Here is an 18,691-nt window from a genome sequence, read left to right as displayed (position 1 = left end):
ACATAAACATATCTTTAAAGTTACAAATCCAACTCCGCGGGTGGCTGTATTATAAGACATAATGATGTTACTACAAATCATAAGTGGTTTTTTAATCTACTAATCATAATGTTCTAGACAGAAAAAATGCAACATATGTATATTACCTACATTTGTAGTAAGATGGAAATACTGATACGCATTAGAGGATTTAGAAATCTTTACGATTAATCTTCAAATGAAGGCATTGGGAAATAAAGAATAGGTATTGCATTAAACATGTGTTGCAGTTGCAATCATTAGTTTTTTTGAGATGCTCTTGAAAATGTTTTTTATTCGGGCTTTAAAAAATCACTTCATATTGCACAGAGTTATACTGTCTGCGTCGACCGCAGGAAGGACTGTCTATTATTATGCGAGTGAATGATGAACTTCAAAACAGAGCATTTTTAGTATCATCATCTTTAATTTCTTCTTTAACGTTTTATTACCTTTCGATATAATTTTTTTTGAATATGTTTAACAATATATGCAATTAAACAAAAAACCGAACTCTTATAGTGTTTTTTTTTGGGTTCAGTCATTTTAGACACAAATGATGTTCACTGATCATATTCCTGTCGTGTTAGGGATCCTTAGTCAACAGATTCTGTTTTAAAAAGTCTATTAAGGCAAACTATTTTCTTATAAATACTTAGTTTCATGACATAATTTTAATGATATTCAATTGTGCACGTAGATATCCAAAGGATTTATTCTAAGTTTAGCAGTTTATTAATTAAACTATAAAGAAAATGGGTTCAGTGTCGGGTCACAAGCTCAATAGTGCGCTTAGCAGGTCCAAATGACCTACTTCTCAAACGAGTTTCATCATAAATAATGTATTTATTTTGGTATTAAACCGTTTTCGTCGTGTAAACTAGGAAGCAGAAATAGTCACCACTGAACACTATACCGTTCAGTCTTCACTGAACACTATACCGTTGCTATGTAAACAACTGTCAGCATTTATCAGCGTAGGTTTGAACAGCGAAAGTGCGGTTCCCTGTCGCTCTAGTTCTACTTCAAACTAATTATTCCAAGATAAAGCGAGTTATATAGTTATGTTTTACGAGCTGAGTTATATAGCTATTATGTAACTAGCTGAGGGCGTATGAAAATTGGGAATAATTCAGTCCAGTCCAGTTGGTATCTCACTTCCTGACGAGAAAAGTAGGGCTTCGATCGGCGGCTATGAATAATGTTTAGGTACGTGGTTTTGTCACCGCCTAACTGGTCCGAAGCTGTAATTTACAGCCAGCACTTAAGAATTTCCTTAATGGACTAACAGTATTCAAAGTTGGAGAGTTTAAAGGAATGTACGTTGTAACCGCACGTAATTAGAAGTCCGCTGGCGTACAGATCTAGTTCTACATCGTACAAACATTGATTAAATTAATTTGTGTTTATTCGTTCCTAGTTTTGGCGTGTTGACTGCTATTAATAATTTCCTCAATTCCTGTATATGTACATAAGTATACTTGACCATCTTGTACGTAAATAACGCTCATAGTATTTTATGAGTAGGTAACTGATAAATGTATATTATGAGTATGTTCAATGGAACAACTTTTAAGTAATTGATTGATTGCAATTGGCTACAGATTTATTTTACAAATTTTATTAATGGAAACTCGATACAATGATACTCAATACAAAGTTCAAATCATGATTATCAAGCACCATTGTTAACCGAAGGCGGCCGTACTTAATAAATGTGAAGGGCAAATTGATGTCAATGAATCAATGCAATTAAAGATTTTAGTTATAAACGCTCGTGGCACCGTAAATAATCAAGAAAAATTATAAATAATGTTTTTTAATCAATCAAATATTATTTCAATATAATGCTAAACTTGCGTACTTGTGAACTTATTGAGAAATGTCAATGTAAATAATATTTATTATTTTGGTTGCATTCCAAAATAATCATAGAGACCTTATATGAAATGTAGAACGAGTTGCGTGGACTTGTCAAAGTAATTATAGACTGATCATGTTGCCACTGCTAAGTACATGGTTTTACTTTGTAAAAATACGACACTGAAATTTTTGGAACATGTTTTATATTTGAGTAATATTTCAGCCTATCGCGGCCACCCTATCGCGGCCTAGTTTTTGACATTGGCCTCTTTGGTCCCTCTTTCGTATCCAGTCCGTTTATTTAGGTCATCGGCTCATGGGGCTGGAGGACGTCCTTCGCCGCAATAGCTTCTCGCGGTCTTCACTTAAGGACTATTTGGCTGACACAGCCATAGGTTCTTCGACAGACATGTCTAGCACACCGCCATGTCAGCTTGCTTTAGAAATTAGGTCACAATAACTCCTCTCCGGCTAATCTCATTTTTAATATTTTTACTTAACTAAGACTATTAATAACATAAGCTGCTTTGAGTGGCGATAGAACATGAGATGTTCATGTTCTACGGGATAATTCTTCAACAAGACACTCTACTAAGCACATTACGAGTGACCAGAGCTTCATTCTCTTCCATGCATAATAAATATGCTACTTTCAATTGTTCTTCTCTGTCCTTCATGGTTCGATGGTAGATAGGCCTTGATAGATGCTTCATCTCCTTTTAAATGAAAATTTCCAACAGTGCTTCTTGGTTGACTGTGTCTGCCGTTTAAAAGAAGCGGGTTCCTTCTCTTGAAGATATTTCGTAACTTCAAAGAAATACAATTTGTAATCAGCTATATAAACCATTCTGGTTCTACTTGATAATTCTAATTTATCTACCCTATTTACCTATGACTAAATCTAAAGTTTTACCAATCTGAAACATAGAAAGAAAACTCCCAAGCACTAGCAGCCTGGTACAGTTTCATAAAATATCGAATTGATGGTTTTCCAAATAAGGACAAACATTCAATCAAATAAACAGAGGAACTATGGAATTAGTTTTGTAGGAGATGGTATTGCATGACTGATATTGTATTTTAAGATTATGTAAGATTGATTGAAAAAAATCTAAAACAGTCACTGGTTACCCAATTATGTCCTTTTATGCTACTAAAAATATCTACTTTGGTTTAAAATTATGTGGGGTAGAGTTCTGAAAATAAAGCGTGAGTCTACCTCTGTACACATGAACATAAAAGTGTACTAGAAACTCAAATGAGAATAATTACTCTTGTGAAAAAGTCATTATTACCATGCAAATCATTGTCAAGTATGCGTAAGTAGTGTGTGCAATGTCTTGCATAAACTAAAATCTGGAACTCCGCATGTAATAAAAAATAATATAATCGTAAGGTCTTATTCATCATTACTTCTTTTAGATAAATGATCATCTCTTCATTCTTTATATAGCCTGCCCTGTCGAGATTCCTCGTCTGTCAGAGATTGCAGTTTCGTAATTATAATTTATAGCTTTACATCGAGAGCTTTCTTATGTGAGTAATTGCGCTGACAATTTAAACAACTGTTAAAGTTTCAAGAGACTACTTGTTGTTATTACCGACTACGCGACTACTTAAATTCTCTAGAAGCTAGAAACTCTCACATCTTTCGATTGTTTTAAATTCGATTTACATTAGTGAAGGTATTCATAACGAGACTTGATTTCCAAGAATTGAGTGCTGCCATCTACGAGCAACTTCAAGCAATTTATTTTCCTACACTGCTGCCATCTATGATTGCATGCTCGTAACCTCACCGTTGGTCAATGTGTTACTTTCGTCCACAGAATACTTTACATACCTACAGGTGGTGCTGTCATCGCAAACATCAAACAAAAAGTAATTTATTGTAATTTATTTCATGAGAGTCAATAAACAGAATTATTTAACAGTTTACGTGCTAAATGACTTAATCGCTTATAAAACTAAATAACAACTTTAACTTGATTCTTAGTAAGCTACATAATACATTTTGGAATGATAATACGACGATGCTACTTCGGAATCAAAAGCTGGGTTATCACTTTCTTTTGACGGTTGATCTTCCATTACGGGTTCGTCCTTTGAAGGTTGTGATTCAGTCTTTTCTTCCGGTACTAATAAGTTTTCTGCATCGGCTTTGGATTCTTCCGGATTTTGTGCTATCATAGTAACGACTGCTGGTACTACATTAATAGGAACGTTTTCCACTTCTTCCTTAGGAGTAGTTGCTGTTGTTTGTTGATGAGTTGAAGTTTCTTTAGGTGTCTCCATTTCAACAACAGCATCTTTGTCTGCTGCTGAGTCTATGACTACCAATGCTTGGTCCTCAACTTTACCCATTCCAGGTTCTTTTTCCTCATATACTGGTATACTCTCTTTATTAGGTTCAGGTTTCACCATTTCTTGATAATGGTAGTTCTTGTTGGGGAAGTAGTGGTTGATTTTGATGCCATGACCAATGGGATAGAAGAATCTTGTATGTTCAGTCATAGAAACGGCATTGTTTCCGTGTTTGTTGACTGTCTTACTTACTACTGCGTTGAATCTGAAAGTTTATTATTATTCATACGTTACGATTATTACTTAGTGTATTGGTGAGAAGGCTATCATTACAGACGATTCGATTGCACAGGTTTTCTGATAAAAAATATAATGATGCTTAAGTACATGTTAATGCTTTTATAATTCCATTGACCTTAATATTGTGCAGAATTGATATAAAGCTCAAAATAGATTTAAAAGAATTGCTTTGGCTGAGCTTACAATTTCCGGTGCAATTTTATCGCTAACAATAGAAACGTGATATATGCTCATGGCCGAAATCACTGCCGGTGAGGTGAAGTAATTGCTTAATTACCCGTTGTGGTCATCGGCGTGGTACTGGACCTTCCGCAGAGATCCGTCTGACTCAACAAGGCTGTACTCGCCACGAACTCGATCCCCGTCGCGCTCCTCGTGGTGGTGTTTGTGATCTCCGGTCTTCTTATCTGATACGGAATAACCGAACTCATATTTAGGGTACGCCTGAAAATTAATAAAGTAAAATTGTATGAGCATAAATAGGATGGGCTTGCCAAGCTCAGGCAAGCAAGAACTATTGTCACTCTCTTTATTTGAGACTGTCGTGTTGGCCTAACAGTTCCGAATGATTATAATTATCGACGTGATCTTAGGGTTGGTGTTATATCATCTAGATTTATAACTAAGTAGGTAGCAATTACCATAATTATGCACTATACTGTCTAAGACATTATTCCGTTAAGTAATTCCAGCCGTCTATCGATTGGGTAATTATAAATTCTAACTCTAATTACACATACCTGTATGAGTAGAAATTTGACACCGTGTCAATGTTCCTTTCTCTACTTAATTATTGCGTTCATGTATTTAGTCCTTGAGTGTCAATATGTTATGGAAGGTACTTACGTAATGGTCGTGTTTATACCGGAATGCTCGGAAAGTCGGTGGGTGGTAGATTTTTATGACTTGCCATCCGTGTGAAATTCCATCTTCCATGTCTTCATTGTAGTTTTTGTCCGGGTTAATTAAAACTGACTGAGTTACTCCCACGAAATAAACACAATATAAAATCTGGAAAAATAAAAATATACAAACATATTAAGCTTGTCACAATTATTTTAGGTAATTAAAAAAGGAATTATCGTAATTACTTCTCTTAACATATTTTTGCACATAATTTGAACTGTTGCTCACAAAATGTACTAGCTAACTGTTGATTTAACTGAGAAATAATAACCATTTTATACTTTTTCGATACTTATTACATAAATTTTGTTAAAACTCTTTTATTAACTTACCATTGTTTTTTGTGGACGTAAGAATATAGAGGACCAGCTTAAAACGAAATGTATTGAATTGAATAGCATGTATTATCTATTTATTTATAAAATGGCAATTGTCATTGTTATAACATAAAGGCGTTCATATTAATTTCCAAACTCAGCCAAAAAAAAATGAAAGTACGTAAACAACAATTATATAAACCAATAAGTCAATCAGTTATTTATTGAACGAGTTTTTGAATAATCTATTAGATCAGGTGAACCAAACCTTCTCTAAAAAATTGTATCCACGTTATTATCGTCAGAACTTAAAGATGTTATCGTATCATTACAATTTGTATGATCAAAGGAGGCTTTGAGTGCATTTGTTCCGAGCATATGGGGGAGAAGCGGTACAAAATGTCATTGAGTCATAAATAAAAAAAAACCTTCTGTAGTAGTAGGTAGTGGCTGATAATTTAATGTGAATAAATTAATTTGTGCCTAATTTTTACATATTGTATCATTCCAGTATTTTGTGCGATGTATATTTTGTTGCCATATCAATCTGTTATACCCATGAAGTTTAAAAATGTATGACATTCAAGCATAAATTATGAGCAACAAAACATTTTGTTGTCGAGTCCACTGTGTCCCAAATCCAGGCCAAATTAACTCTCCCTACCACGAATCTCTATACTGGACTACATGGAGCAAGCGGTAATGGTTTTCTAGGCCAACCACAGCGGCAAAAAATTTATCAATTTTTTATTCCACGCTACTTTCATGAGATCCATTTTTACTTAGCTCACTCTCATAATACATAAAATTTCACAAAAGAGAGAGGATTCGATCGATCGTGTTATCGTGGAATCAACACAATTCAATAGTCGCGAGGAATCTATTGTTCGGGCGCGCGCGCAACACATTGTATTTGTTCATCAGAATTAATAATAAAAGAACGATATTTGATAAAGATACTAAGATTAAAATTATTTTTTAAAACCAGAGGTAGCTCAACGAACTGTCGACTGTAGATTAATAATGTTTTACTTCCTTAAATCTTTATTTTGACAAAACCTATGACTAATTATAAACAAAAAAATCGACTTGGGCAAAATGAAAATTGGTGTTAAATTTTTTAAGAAGAAATTAGCCATTAGTAATTTTTGTACGTATCCGAATTAAACACAGCTTAGTGTCAAATACTAAACTTACTATACGTAATGGACGTATGCGATTACTTTTATTAAGTTGTATATTTATATAGTAGAGTTATCGCGAGTATGATTCATAATTAAATTATGCAACTGTGTCACGAGACTCTGCCTTACCTAAAAGCTCAAGACGAATTTACCTAATTTGAGCTCGAATTTGACGAACTAAATATAAAATGTATGTCATAAAGGTTGAACATTAAATAAAACGTAATCTTTTTTATTGAACTTATTCGTATATTGCATTTAATAAATAATTAACAGTTTTGGTCACAATAGCCATTCCTTATTTAGGATTTAGTGGTGGTAGTAGTGAGCGGGGGCAGCCTTGAGGATGACGGGGGCGGCCTTGACGACGACGGGCGCGGCTGTGGGGGCGGTGTTGTGGACGACGGCGTTGAAACCACTGTGGTCGTCAGCGGAGTACTCCACAGTCCTGATGGAGCCGTCGGCTTCGTGGAAGGAGTAAGAGCCCTTCACGACATCACCGTCGCGGGACTCCTGCTGGGACTTGTTGTCACCGGTGTGGCCATCAGCAACGGAGTAGTTGTACTCGTATTTGGGGTGAGCCTGTGTATAACAATACAGAATTAGATATCAGCAATTATTAAATAGTGTTATTACAAATCCGTAGGTATAAATTTGATACAACTTACGTCGAAGTCTTCAGCATGAGCGACAACGGGAGCAGCATGGTAAGCAACGTGAGCGGGAGCGGCATGGTAGACAGCTGGGGCAGGGGCGGCGTGGTAGGTGGCGACGGCGGGGGCAGCGTGGTAGGCTACTGGGGCGGCAACAGCGGCGGGCTGGTCATGACGGACGATGTTCTGGGAGGAGACAGCGGCGGCAGACGAGTAGTGAGCAGGAGCGGCATGGTAGGCTACGGGAGCGGAGTGGTAGGCGACGGGAGCAGCCACGGCGATCTTAGCGAGGGGAGCGGCGTGAGCCTGGTCGTGACGTAAGATGCTCTGGGATGAGACGGCTTCAGCGGGTGAGTAGTGAGCGGGCGCGGAAAGGAGACCAGCCTGGGCGGCAGCCACAAAGGCGCACAGAGCTACTACCTGAAAATAAGATATGAAATGTGATTAATATTCTTGTATGAAATTTCACTGTTTTTTTTTTAATTTTAAAAGTCCAGTTCCGTGGTATACTCACTTTGGAGAACATTTTGATTTGATACTGTGAAGTATTCAAGTTGAATGATACTTGTCTTGTCACAGGTCGACTTTTTATAGTGATAATTTGATGTATGAACAGCTGATTGTAGTAAGTAGTGGAAGTTGTCGGTCGAGTTCACGGTAACCTTGCCGCGTACAGAGTTCGCCGAATCAATCCATTCACTATAACTAGCGTCAGTGCATAAATTGTTCAGTGTGGGTACTTGAGTAGGTTAATTTTATGCTAATATAATTTTGGGAGTATTATGAAATGGTTTTACATTTTGATAAACATGTGACATGCCCTGTGTGCATACATAATGATAAGAACAATGTTTATTTACACTTTTAGTTCTTTAAGTCATAACTTTACTAATCTCAAAATAGACAAAATTTTATGTTGTACACTTAATTTAGACCGCTGTTCCTTCGTTAATCCATGAAATTACCTCTAGATTTGAAAATTTATATCAGTAATAATGAGTGTGACCTTTCGTAGTTATAATTTGGTCTCATTTCACCGAATACGTAAGTAGGTACATTACGTGGGACTGCAAAACGACTTTTTTACCAACATGAGATACTTAAATTAAAATCGTCAAGTATATATGATATGATGACCATTATGATGACGTTTGGTACTCAATCGCCAAGTAAATGAAGTACTTTAATCAGCTCTACCTTAAAGTGTTTTGGTGCTCTTTAAAAATAAACTAAGTATGCATTAACTTATCATAATCAGAAATGTGAGACAGCGAGTATAGCTGAACGTTGACGGCTCAGCTTTGAGGAATGTCTTTATGGCATAATTTGAAAATTTCTGAAATCCTTTTGCTAAAGTTTTAAAGTTTTTTTTGTGTGTGTTTTTTAAGAAAGTTCTCTTGATTTAAAGAAATTAAACCTTGTGTCGCGGTGGGTTTCACAAAAAATCAAATCGCATACACCAAGACGGACATTCGAGGATCACACAAACGCTTGTTCATCGCTGTGATTGAACCCGCGACACGCAAACATTGGTGTGGTGACACCGCTTGGTTATCCGTGCAGTCAAAGTACCTAGCAGTATCATTAAATTGAGAAACAAAATAGGTATCCTCGAATATCAAGTCCTTACGCCCCTAGGGCGGCAAGAGAGTTGTGAAACAAATCAGTGAATGTTATTAAATGCGTCACTATGTGACCTGTAAGGCCGCGAGCTTGTTCTACAACTAATGCACGTGCTAGCAGGTCTAATATAAAAAGTTAATCGGCCGCTTAATATCCATCATTCATTGCTTGATCACAAAAGTGAAACAATCAATTTTAGAAATGTTCGCTAAAGTAAGCATTATTTTATTTATTTATAGATTGTTTATTTATTGGTGCGTGGAATGCACATATTAATCTGTTTATTTACTTCCAGGTAGTAGCTCTGTGCGCTTTTGTGGCTGCTGCCCAGGCTGGTCTCCTGGCCGCGCCCGCTCACTACTCTCCCGCTGAAGCCGTCTCATCACAGAGCATCGTGCGTCACGACCAGGCTCACGCCGCTCCCCTCGCTAAGATTGCCGTGGCTGCTCCCGTCACCTACCACGCCGCTCCCGTATCCTACCACGCCACTCCTGCTCACTACTCGTCTGCCGCCGCTGTCTCCTCCCAGAACATCGTCCGTCACGACCAGCCCGCCCAACACATCGCTGTTGCCGCCCCAGTAGCCTACCACGCTGCCCCCGCCGTCGCCACCTACCACGCCGCCCCTGCCCCAGCTGTCTACCACGCCGCTCCCGCTCACGTCGCTTACCATGCTGCTCCCGTTGTCGCTCATGCTGAAGACTTCGACGTAAGTTGTATCAAATTTATACCTACGGATTTGTAATAATACTATTTAATAATTGCTGATATCTAATTCTGTATTGTTATACACAGGCTCACCCCAAATACGAGTACAACTACTCCGTTGCTGATGGCCACACCGGTGACAACAAGTCCCAGCAGGAGTCCCGCGACGGTGATGTCGTGAAGGGCTCTTACTCCTTCCACGAAGCCGACGGCTCCATCAGGACTGTGGAGTACTCCGCTGACGACCACAGTGGTTTCAACGCCGTCGTCCACAACACCGCCCCCACAGCCGCGCCCGTCGTCGTCAAGGCCACCCCCGTCATCCTCAAGGCTGCCCCCGCTCACTACTACCACCACTAAGCGTTATTACTAGTCATGGTGCTATAACCAAAATTCTGTCGATATATAATTTATAACTAGTATTAAAGCCATAATATTGATGGAAGTTGATTTTTTTATTCGCCGTTTTTGATCAAGCATGATGCGAGAGCTTCACCTACTAAGCAGCGGTGCAGAACTAAGCAATAATAGTTAATTAATAGGGATGATGACGGTATAAAAATAATCCTTTTTTCCTTCTTCAGAAAAACTAGAATTGACAAAGATTAATTGCTTTAAAGTTTAGGAGAAGGGGCTTGTGACGTAACGATGTGGTAAAATTTATATTCAATCGTGACGTCACGCGTAAGTTTCATTCACTGTAATTTGGTCAATTTATGTTTGCGGGACAAATTAAAAAATCGTATCCATTATTATACAAAAAAACTACAAGACGGACACTGCAAAAATATTGTCATCATTCCTATTAGTATTATACTTATTTCAGACTTATTTCATAATAGTCCATACCTATGTCTTTATATAAATTCTAAGCAGCAAGCTACTTTAAAATTAATTTAATATTATTTAATATAACTAAATACTGGTCGATGCCTGGTCATGCAGCGCTATATTATGAAGCTATCTACATGACCAGCTACAACAGCAACCCGACTGTTAGAACTGTCGCGAACTCTCCGCATCAGTGATACTGAACGCTGTCTCGCAAGTGAACCAAAGTCAGGAACAGCTGCATCAGCCAACATCCCTGATGCGCTACAAAATCGCGGCAGTCCCAAAAGTACTCGGAAAAATGAAATGATTTATTCAACAAATAGCCTGAATGGCCACTTTCACACATTTCGTAACATTCTTTTTAATTTGATTAACGTAAGTCAAAACCAAAATCAAAAGTTAATAATAATTATAATGACTCTAGATGCCCCGCTATTTTCAATACAATTAAAAAGCGAAAAGTGCTAGAAAGAAGGATGTAGAAAATAAAGTAATCAAAATTTACAACAAATTTACTTCAAATGATGACACAAGTTTGTTGGATCTGGGGGCACGGTAGTACGCCAAGACGAGCCAATAGTAGTTATTCTTTTGATGTAAATAAAACGTAAATGTTGAAGTCAATATTTTTTCATTTATTTGTATTATAAATAACTTATTTTGCGAAATGCTTATTTGGTGGAAATCATCCTTGACTAGTGAGAATGATTCAGTGGTGGTAGTAATGAGCAGGAGCGATGTGGGCGGGGGCGGCTGTGGGGTGGGTGTTATGCACCACCGCGTTGAAGCCGCTGTGGGCATCGGCGGAGTACTCCACGGTCCTCACTGAGCCGTCGGCTTCGTGGAGGGAGTACGAGCCCCTCACGACATCACCGTCGCGGGTCTCGTGCTGGGACTTGTTGTCGCCGGTGTGGCCGTCAGCAACAGAATAGTTGTACTCGTATTGGGGGTGAGTCTGTGTAAAACGTAAAACATTCAGTTGGATTAATATGTTTACTCAAAATTGAGTTCGATTAGATCGTACTAAACTTACGTTAATCTCTTCGGCGTGAGCAACGACGGGTGTGGCATGGTACGCGACACGGGCGGGAGCAGCGTGGTAGGTGGTGACAGCGGGAGCAGCGTGGCCTGCGAGGGCGGCGGGAGCAGCGTGGCTTATAGACTGTTCATGACGAACAATGTTCTGGGAAGATACGGCGGCGGCCAAAGAGTAATGGGCAGGAGCAGAGTTGTAAGCCACTGCGGTGGGGGCAGCGTGGTAAGATACTGGAGCGGAAACAGTGATGTGTTGAGTGGGTTGCTCATGTCGAACGATGTTCTGAGAGGAGACAGCTGCGGCTGATGAGTACTGAACAGGAGCGGCGTGATAAGACACTGCAGCAGGGGCGGCATGGTATGCTACTGGAGCGGCGACGCTGACTTGTCTAGCGGGCTGGTCATGGCGCACGATGTTCTGGGAGGAGACAGCGGCGGCAGAGGAGTAGTGAGCAGGAGCGGCGTGGTAGGACAGAGCGGCGGGGGCAGCGTGGTAGGATACTGGGGCGGCGATGGCTACGTGTTGGGTGGGCTGGTCGTGCCGGATAATGTTCTGGGAGGAGACAGCTGCGGCAGACGAGTAGTGTGCTGGAGCGGCCAGGAGACCAGCCTGGCAGACCGCCACCAAAGAAAACAAACTTACTACCTGCAAATGATCAGTACACATATTAATATTTTTTTAAACTTAAAAGAAAAATTCCAAAGTGTATTATTTTAGAAAGCAACTTACTTTAGCGAACATTTTTATGATTGTTCCGCTTTTGAGATCAAGTAATGAATGATGCATTTTCGTTCCAGATTATGTTTTTATACTAGTAGATATCGGAACCCAAGACCCAGTGCATTCGTTGCAGAACGAGTACGTTGCGGCCTTACGGGTCACATAGCGACTCGCTTCAACACATTCACCGACTTATTTCACAAGTTTATAACCCTAAAAATAGAACGACCTAGTAAGCTTTCCCTTCGAGGTTAATACAAATTTAAAACGTATTGTTATGTCCAACAAGGAAAACTTGTATATTTTTATGTCTAAAAATATATTTGGCTTACTATTAAGAAAATTATATCTACATTAATAATTATATTAGGTATAACTATTCAAACATCGTCCGGTTTAGAACTCGCATAAGCAAGAATGAATTTCTTCAGAGTTTCAGTTTCCTTTTCATAAGCAATCAGCATTGTCACATGGCCAATAGGATAAATTGTATCAATAGCAAGTCCGACATCAAAAAGAAAATTCGGCAACATAAAATCTAATACTTGTACGAAATTATCGTATCACGGTGTACGAAATTGAACACCTCCGAAATGGCTCGAACGACGCTCATAAATTGTTGTGTGCATATTTTTTAGGTCTCATATTTCGTACGTTTCCCATCCCCCTAAATCCCGATAAATGTCTATTTCATCAAATAATTAGGAAGCATCAGGAGTTACAACTATAACATAATAAAGTCAGCTAAGACCAAAAAAATTGGTAAATTAAAAGTTATGCAAACTGTGTACAGTTTATAATAATACGTTTTCAACAGTTTAGTACTCAGCCATTTGTTTTCTTTTAAATTAATAGAGTTTTAAAAACTCAAAGGTGTTCGATCACAAATTGATCTAGGGTTACATATAAACCTAGGCTAGATTTGGTCTAGTGCATTTCTTGTGTCACTTTTAATGCCTTGTGAAACTAATTAGTGAATGTTTTAATCATATCGACCTGACCTAAGGTAAGGTCGCTAAAAACCAGTTCTGCAACTTGTCCACACGGTTGTAAAATTATTAACATGTTCGGCTGCTATAAAACCTTATTCCACTACCTGAAATTTATCATTCATTGCTTGATCACTTCAGTGAAATATTCAATTCAGTTAAAATGTTTGCCAAGGTATATATTATTTTTTTAATGTAAAAATTAATCTGCTTTTTTATAATAGTGAAAAATGCTCATACCCAAATTCATTTCATTCTAGGTAGTAGCTTTGTGTGGTTTGGTGGCGGTGTGCCAGGCTGGTCTCCTGCCCGCCCCGGCGCACTACTCGTCTGCCGCGGCGATCTCCTCCCAGAACATCATCCGTCACGACCAGCCCGCAGAACACGTAGCCATCGCCGCCCCAGTAGCCTACCACGCCGCCCCCGCCGCTGTCTCCTACCACGCCGCTCCTGCACACTACTCCTCCGCCGCCGCTGTCTCCTCCCAGAACATCGTGCGTCACGACCAACCCGCCCAACATGTTGCCGTCGCTGCCCCAGTAGCCTACCACGCCGCCCCCGCCGCTGTGTCCTACCACGCCGCCCCCGCCGCTGTGTCCTACCACGCCGCTCCTGCTCACTACTCCTCTGCCGCGGCTGTCTCCTCCCAGAACATCGTGCGTCATGACCAGCCCACCAGACAAGTGGCTGTTGCTACCCCAGTAGCCTACCATGCCGGTCCTGCTGTCACCACCTACCACGCTGCCCCCGCCGTCACCACTTACCACTCTGCTCCTGCTGTCACCACCTACCATGCTGCTCCCGCTCGTGTCGAATACCACGCCACTCCCGTTGTGGCACACGCTGAAGAAATCAACGTAAGTTACATCTTTTAGTTTACTTTAAATCATAATCATTTGCGAAAGCGGAATCATAAACTATTTTTATTGTTTTGTATACAGACTCACCCCCAATACGAGTACAACTACTCCGTCGCTGACGGCCACACCGGTGACAACAAGTCCCAGCACGAGACCCGCGACGGTGATGTCGTGAGGGGCTCCTACTCCCTCCACGAAGCCGACGGCTCGGTGAGGACCGTGGAGTACTCCGCTGACGCCCACAGCGGCTTCAACGCGGTGGTGCACAACACCCACCCCACAGCCGCCCCCGCCCACGTCGTTCCCGCTCGCTACTACCATCACTGAAGTTACAAGTCATTCATTGTATCTACCCCAAAAAAGTTAAACGTAATTTATTTATAGCAATATACGAATACGTTCGATAAAAACTCTTATTAGTGTGTTAATATTCCAATTTATGTCAGTAAAAATAGGAAATAAACCGTAAACTGTTCATGATTTATAAACTGGCCTGTACTAATCTGGCCTAAAAATGGCAAAGTTTCCTGAGTTTGTCTACAACCCCGTTATGGACAAGGAAGTTTTGAGCAGAAACTCGAGAGTAGTAATAGAATAATTTCTTAAAGAATCCTTCCAAGAATTTCTAAGCGAGCGTAGCTATCGCAGTTTACAACTCAAGACTTTATTTGATTAAGTAAATGTTGGTGATACACTGCCACTTCTGGTAGAACAAAGGTTATTCTTATTTTCCACTAGGTCACCTAGCGGTCGGAAACAGCTAACGAAATCCTAATATTCGTAACTTAATTAATTATAGAACAAACAATAACACGAAACATCAACCACAAAAATATCTTAAATAAAAACAACAACATACAATCATATTTTCGTATACGTCATGTAGGTTTAGCGGATTCCTCGACGAAATAAAATTATGTCAAACAAGGTTTGTGGAATTTGGTCAAAGGTATTTACAGTATACTTACTGATCATTGAAAAGGAACGTTCTAAAGATAATTTGGCATGTACGTAATGAATAGATTTTTAGTTTCGTTTTAATTCAAAAACAATTCTTCATTACATAATTTTATTATATATTATCTTTATTTCATTACCAACCTACAGATTCCTTGTCCCATATTTGAAGGATTTGAGAATTTATCACCACTCAAGTTCACTAAGGGTTGTTGATAACAAGTTCCAATATTTGGGCACCAGATTTCATCACGATGGTTTCCTTCAAAGTTTGTCAAACTTGTAATTTGTAAGAGCCTTTGCCTGCGTCGGGACCAAACATGCACCTCGCACATTGAACTCGTGCATAGAACCAGAATCCTAATGTTTATGCTTGAATAAAAATATTTTTGTAAGGTATATTATTTTTCCGTATTTGTAGGTACTTTTATTCCGAGCCCTTGGTTTCTTACAGCTTAAGAAAAGCTCCGAAAATTCCCCTGTGTTCTGAATTGTCCAATAAAATTAGTTTAGACAACGATTTAGTTTAGACATGTAATTTCCCTCCTTCAATTGACACGGATTGACCGACGATTTTATAAATAACTTTTATATTCAACTGTTTATCATCGTATGTATTATTATTTTACCATTTCTATTAACAGAAGCAGCAAAAAGACTGAATAGACATTAAAGTTAAGCTGAGTTTGATTATTCAGTTCTAAATTCATTCAATGACATAATATTTTCTCGGACAGATTTTATACATTTTCCCGTAGTTATTAGTGGCACGCATAAAGAGTGGAACATAGCCATTCATACTGAATCGCAACTTGAATTTGAAATGTTCTTGAATATCTTAAGTTGCTTGTTTTCAATTAAGTTCCATATTTCAAAATTCTGCATGTAGTTTCTTCAATATAAATTTTATATGCCAAAATTAAAAATAAACTGCCTCGGTTATTAGACCAACAAGTTGTTGATACTTTCCAGTTAATTATTAACATTAGCATGTTATGAGCATGACTAGCTAAGTTGATTATCTTCAGAACTAAATAAGTAGGACCTATCTATTTAGTTCTAGATTAAAGCCGTGTCCTACTAATAGTGGCGCAAATTTTATTATTTTAGTTATTAATAAAATTACTCAAATATTTAAATAATACGCGACTAATTTTGGCCCAAAACAGAGTCCCTAATCATGAGCGGAAGAATCGGCGTCTCGAACTGGGAGCTTTCTAAACAGGTAATCGGTAATTACCTAACACTTACTTGGTATTTATTTGTTAAATGGTGGTAACAATAACAGACATCAATAATGTGTAGAACATAATTCGTATATTATCATAAATAAATCACTGTTTGGTCACTTATTAGTAAACGCAGTCCATGACTAGTGTGGAATTTTAGTGGTGGTAGTAGTGAGCGGGAGCGAGGTGGGCGGGGGCGGCTGTGGGGTGGGTGTTGTGCACCACCGCGTTGAAGCCGCTGTGGGCGTCGGCGGAGTACTCCACGGTCCTCACAGAGCCGTCGGCTTCGTGGAGGGAGTACGAGCCCCTCACGACATCACCGTCGCGGGTCTCGTGCTGGGACTTGTTGTCGCCGGTGTGGCCGTCAGCAACAGAGTAGTTGTACTCGTATTGTGGGTGGGTCTGCGTAAAAAATAAATTTATTATTATTTTTACTTTTGGCAATTTTTATAACATAAGGTCAATTTTAAAGTAACTTACGTTGATCTCTTCAGCATGAGCTACAACGGGAGCGGCGTGGTAGGCGACACGGGCGGGAGCAGCGTGGTAGGTAGTGACAGCGGGAGCGGCGTGGTAGGTGGTGACAGCGGGAGCAGCGTGGTAGGCGACGGCGGCAGGAGCGGCTTGGTATGCTACTGGGGCGGCGATGGCAACCTGTCTGGCGGGCTGGTCATGACGCACGATGTTCTGGGACGAAACTGCGGCAGCAGACGAGTAGTGAGCAGGACCGGCGTGGTAGGACACAGCTGCGGGGGCAGCGTGGTAGGCTACAGGAGCGGCGATGGCGACGTGTTGGGCGGGCTGGTCGTGACGCACAATGTTCTGGGATGACACTGCGGCGGCGGAGGAGTAGTGAGCAGGAGCGGCGTGGTAGGATACAGCGGCGGGTGCAGCGTGGTAGGCTACAGGAGCGGCGATGGCGACGTGTTGGGCAGGCTGGTCATGTCGGATAATGTTCTGGGAGGAGACAGCCGCGGCAGACGAGTAGTGTGCTGGGGCGGCCAGGAGACCAGCTTGGCATACTGCCACCAAACCACACAGGGCAATAACCTGAAATTACCAACAGAGTTAACTTTCAACTTTCATGTTAATTCAAATGGGAAAATAAGAAATTCCATTGAATCTTACTTTAGCGAACATGGTTTTTATTTTACAGTGTTCAGCTGTTGAATGATACATTTCAAGTCGCATGTTGTTTATATACTTACAAGCCAGCAGAAATACAAGCATGTATGTAAGAAGTTGTTAAACAAGCTTACAGTAACCTTATACTTGGTGACATAGATTCGTGAATAAGAACATTCACTAAATCAAGACAGGTTGCTAGCCCATCATGTGCGAATACTATATTAGCATATTTCCTTTATCACTTTTATTGCATTACATGAATTTATTGAGCAGTTTTTTTTGCCATCATCCATTATGGGCCCAATTTAATCAATAGGTATCCAGGCTTTTAGGTGTTTTATATTTATTTTGATGATTTTTTTATCTTAATGATCTTTTATCAATCAGGAAGTGGGCAAGAAATTTATAAATGTTATGTTGCATTGAACTCAGGTTCTTTTTTGTGGCTCTTCATATAAAGTTAATGTCGAGTTATTTTATTCACTTGATTTGTTGTTATATGCTTTTGTCGAAATAATATAGGACTGGTTCAAGTCAAACATTTAAGTCAAATGCACAAAGACACGAAGACTCAGAACAATATTCGTGCGTTTAATATTGCTCTCTAAGTGGGATCGAACCCGTCAAGCACTGTGTGTTTTTCATGATGACCTCAACCATCTTGAAGTAGGTGTAAAGTAATTAAAATAAAGAAATTTATTTTATATATTTATTTATTAAACAGTCTACATTAATATTTTCATGAAACCCCACAAAACTATTTGCACAGTTTGTGGGAATGATGACTAAAACTAATTAATTTATTAAACTGATTCTATCTTAAAACTAACAATATATTACATTTATAAGATAATATATGTTCATACTTTATCCTAGACATCTATTTCTTTATTGAGACAAAAATCAGAACGTCATAGGTCAGTTACATTGATTCTGAAAAAACAATAACACACAATAACAAAGTAGCACATACAAATGCATTAAATATAAAAAATAATGAATAAAACAGACTTCTCTCCAGAAATTGCATCATCCGTTTATTACATACTAGCTGTTGCCCGT

General features: G+C 39.3%; 5 protein-coding genes and 1 pseudogene across 5 annotated transcripts; 2 read left to right on the top strand and 4 right to left on the bottom strand.

Moving 5' to 3' along the window:
- Nucleotides 1–3,763: 3,763 nt before the first annotated feature.
- LOC113502675 lies at nt 3,764–5,485 on the bottom strand. Its single transcript, XM_026884328.1, has 3 exons — nt 5,332–5,485; nt 4,763–4,929; nt 3,764–4,450 (listed from the first exon to the last, which is right to left on the bottom strand). Exons 1-3 carry the CDS (start codon nt 5,419–5,421, stop codon nt 3,874–3,876), a joined length of 834 nt encoding a protein of 277 aa, XP_026740129.1. The 5' UTR covers nt 5,422–5,485; the 3' UTR covers nt 3,764–3,873.
- Nucleotides 5,486–7,118: 1,633 nt separating this feature from the next.
- Nucleotides 7,119–7,983, bottom strand: LOC113502674 (cuticle protein 8-like; the record flags this gene model as incomplete). Its single annotated transcript, XM_026884327.1, has 2 exons — nt 7,119–7,474; nt 7,561–7,983. Coding segments are annotated over 2 exons (696 nt in total), but the record flags the coding sequence as incomplete, so codon positions are not given.
- A 979-nt stretch (nt 7,984–8,962) lies between these two features.
- LOC113502358 (cuticle protein 8-like) lies at nt 8,963–10,321 on the top strand. The gene is made up of 3 exons (XM_026883903.1): nt 8,963–9,381; nt 9,464–9,877; nt 9,964–10,321. The coding sequence occupies exons 1-3, from the start codon at nt 9,370–9,372 to the stop codon at nt 10,234–10,236; spliced, it is 699 nt and encodes a 232-aa protein (XP_026739704.1). The 5' UTR covers nt 8,963–9,369; the 3' UTR covers nt 10,237–10,321.
- Nucleotides 10,322–11,418: 1,097 nt separating this feature from the next.
- Nucleotides 11,419–12,798, bottom strand: LOC113502375 (annotated as a pseudogene).
- An 820-nt stretch (nt 12,799–13,618) lies between these two features.
- Nucleotides 13,619–14,502, top strand: LOC113502673 (histidine-rich protein PFHRP-II-like). The gene is made up of 2 exons (XM_026884326.1): nt 13,619–13,630; nt 13,716–14,502. Exons 1-2 carry the CDS (start codon nt 13,619–13,621, stop codon nt 14,328–14,330), a joined length of 627 nt encoding a protein of 208 aa, XP_026740127.1. The 3' UTR covers nt 14,331–14,502.
- A 2,065-nt stretch (nt 14,503–16,567) lies between these two features.
- On the bottom strand, nt 16,568–17,557 carry LOC113502672 (cuticle protein 21-like; the record flags this gene model as incomplete). Its single annotated transcript, XM_026884325.1, has 2 exons — nt 16,568–16,903; nt 16,982–17,557. Coding segments are annotated over 2 exons (822 nt in total), but the record flags the coding sequence as incomplete, so codon positions are not given.
- Nucleotides 17,558–18,691: the final 1,134 nt, after the last annotated feature.

Source organism: Trichoplusia ni, chromosome 17 (assembly GCF_003590095.1).
Source record: "Trichoplusia ni isolate ovarian cell line Hi5 chromosome 17, tn1, whole genome shotgun sequence".
Lineage (NCBI taxonomy): Eukaryota > Metazoa > Arthropoda > Insecta > Lepidoptera > Noctuidae > Trichoplusia > Trichoplusia ni.
Note: the sequence above shows the minus strand (reverse complement) of the source record. Positions and strands in the feature narration are given on the sequence as shown.